The sequence below is a fragment of the Chrysochloris asiatica genome, unplaced genomic scaffold (assembly GCF_000296735.1).
Source record: "Chrysochloris asiatica unplaced genomic scaffold, ChrAsi1.0 scaffold00374, whole genome shotgun sequence".
Classification (NCBI taxonomy): domain Eukaryota; kingdom Metazoa; phylum Chordata; class Mammalia; order Afrosoricida; family Chrysochloridae; genus Chrysochloris; species Chrysochloris asiatica.
In genome coordinates, this window is record NW_006408892.1 from 88,783 (window position 1) to 90,846 (window position 2,064).

The 2,064-nt window shown below is 53.0% G+C and overlaps 1 protein-coding gene across 1 annotated transcript in view; it reads right to left on the reverse strand.

Moving 5' to 3' along the window:
* Positions 1 to 668: 668 nt before the first annotated feature.
* Positions 669 to 2,064, reverse strand: part of TMEM221 (transmembrane protein 221) — a 21,735-nt gene continuing 20,339 nt past the window's right edge. The window contains exon 3 of the mRNA XM_006876283.1: positions 669 to 1,138. Coding sequence (XP_006876345.1) covers positions 669 to 1,138 — 470 coding nt within the window. The remainder of the gene's footprint in view (positions 1,139 to 2,064) is intronic.

The following is a 2,064-nucleotide window of genomic DNA, read 5'->3' on the forward strand; positions in this document are numbered from 1 at the left end:
TTACCATTTTACAGACAAGGAAACCGAGGCACAGAAAGGGGAACCCCTCACCTGCAGACTTGGCCCTGGCCCTGGGCTGCCCTGAATCTCAGCACATAGGTTTCAGACGCTCCCAGCTCAGGCGGTGTGGCGAGGGATTGCAGAGTCTGAAACTTGCTCGGTCTGCAGCATGGGGGCTATGGGAGTTGGGTGTGAATCCTGGCTCTGATGCTCAGTACTGGCTGTGGGCCCCCAGGTGAGTCACTGCCTCTCTCGGAACCTCGGTTTCCTCATCTGTAAAATGGACAGAGGCATTCAGAGAACTTGTCACCTGTGCCAAAACCCTCCCTCCTACTTTTAACAGTCTCACTCATTCTGTGGAGCTGTGACCACAGGACTGCAATTTGGCTAATAAGTCATCATTATTCCAAGGGCTCTCAGAAAGGCTTCTTGAAGGCACTGACCCAGCCCTGGCCTCTGCCTTTCCCTCTGACCAAGGAGATGAGGCTGGAGTCCCTGCAGCTATTTTGCACCACAAAGTATCCTTCAGGACAAAAGCCTGAAATCTTGAGATGGCTCGAACTGAGGGAAATCAAATTCTACTGTTACTGTGGCTGAGCCTGGACCCATCCCTACGGAGTTCTTTTCCTGTTGTCTGACTCCAGGCCCCTAATCCCTGACCTCTATGCTCACACCAGCGTGGAGTCCTTCCCTGTGGCTCCTGGCCTGTGTCCCAGGATGCTGCGTATCTCATGGGTGACTCCTTCCCAGGGCCCTGTTTCAGGCGGCATTATCTGGTGCATGAAGGATGCAGGTGGGCTGCTCTCCTGGCCTCCCCCCAGGGTCACAGGTGCCATGGTGGTGGCCATGGTCCCAAAGGGGATCCTAGGCTCTGGGCAGGTTGCATAGGGGGTTTGACGGTGGGTACCCTGTTGGAACTTAGTCCTAGGGCTGGCCTTGGAGACCTCGGTGGAGCGGGCGGAGTCATCCTCAAAAGGTGGTGGGGACAGCTCATGGAGGCCACGGCGGGTGGCCCGGGCAGCACGGAGGAGAGTGTGGGTCAGCACGGCCACCAGAGCCAGGGCGCCCAAGCCAAGGATGGAAGCGGTCACTGCACCCGTCTCAATCTCAAAGAGCAGCAGAGCATAGATGGACAGTGCTGGGGAGGAAAATAACTCTCATTTATTCATTCAACAAACTCTAGCTGCAGGTTCTCAAGGGCCTTCCCCAAACATCACAGACCAGCCCACAATATATAAGGCAGGATATAACAGGAACTCATTTGATCCTGTTATATCCTCCACACATCATCAACTCCCTTTACACATGAGGAAGCTGAGGCCCAGAGAGGTTAGGGCCTTTCCCAAAGCTGCCCAGCTGGGAAACGACAGAAATGCCCTCACTTTACAGACATAAAAGCTGAGGTTGGGAAGGGGACTCTCTGGCCCAAGGTCACCTAGCCAGTGAACTCAGCTCCACCTTTGAAACCCAAGTCTGATGAAAAGATGCTCAAGGTCATTAATCATTTAGGAAACACAAATGCAAGCCACGATGAGATACTACTTCCCACTGGCTAAAAGTGCAAACCCATTGCGAGCCAATCCAATCTGACTCAACCACCCCACGTAGAATCCTGCTCTGGGGGGTTTTCTTGTCTGTAATCCTTTCAGAAGCAGAACACCAGGTATTTCTTCCACAGTACCGCTGTGTGAGCTCACATTACAAACCTTTGTTGTTGTTGTCAGGTGCCATCGAGTCGGAATCGACTCATAGCAACCCCATGCACAGCAGAACGAAACAATGTCCAATCCTGGGCCAACCTCACTACCGCCGCCACACTTGACGCCATCAATGATGTCACCTGGCTGATCCATCTCGTTGGGGGTCTCCTTTTTTTTCTCTGACCCTCCATCCTTCTCCAGCGACTGTTTTCTCCAGACAATGTGTCCAAAGTGAGAGAGACGAAGCTTAGCCATCTTGGCCTCCAAGGAGCACTCTGGCTGCACTTCTTCCAAAACAGATCTATTGGTTCTTTTGGCAGTCCGTGGCACTTTCAGTATTCTCCTCCAACACCACAACTCAAAG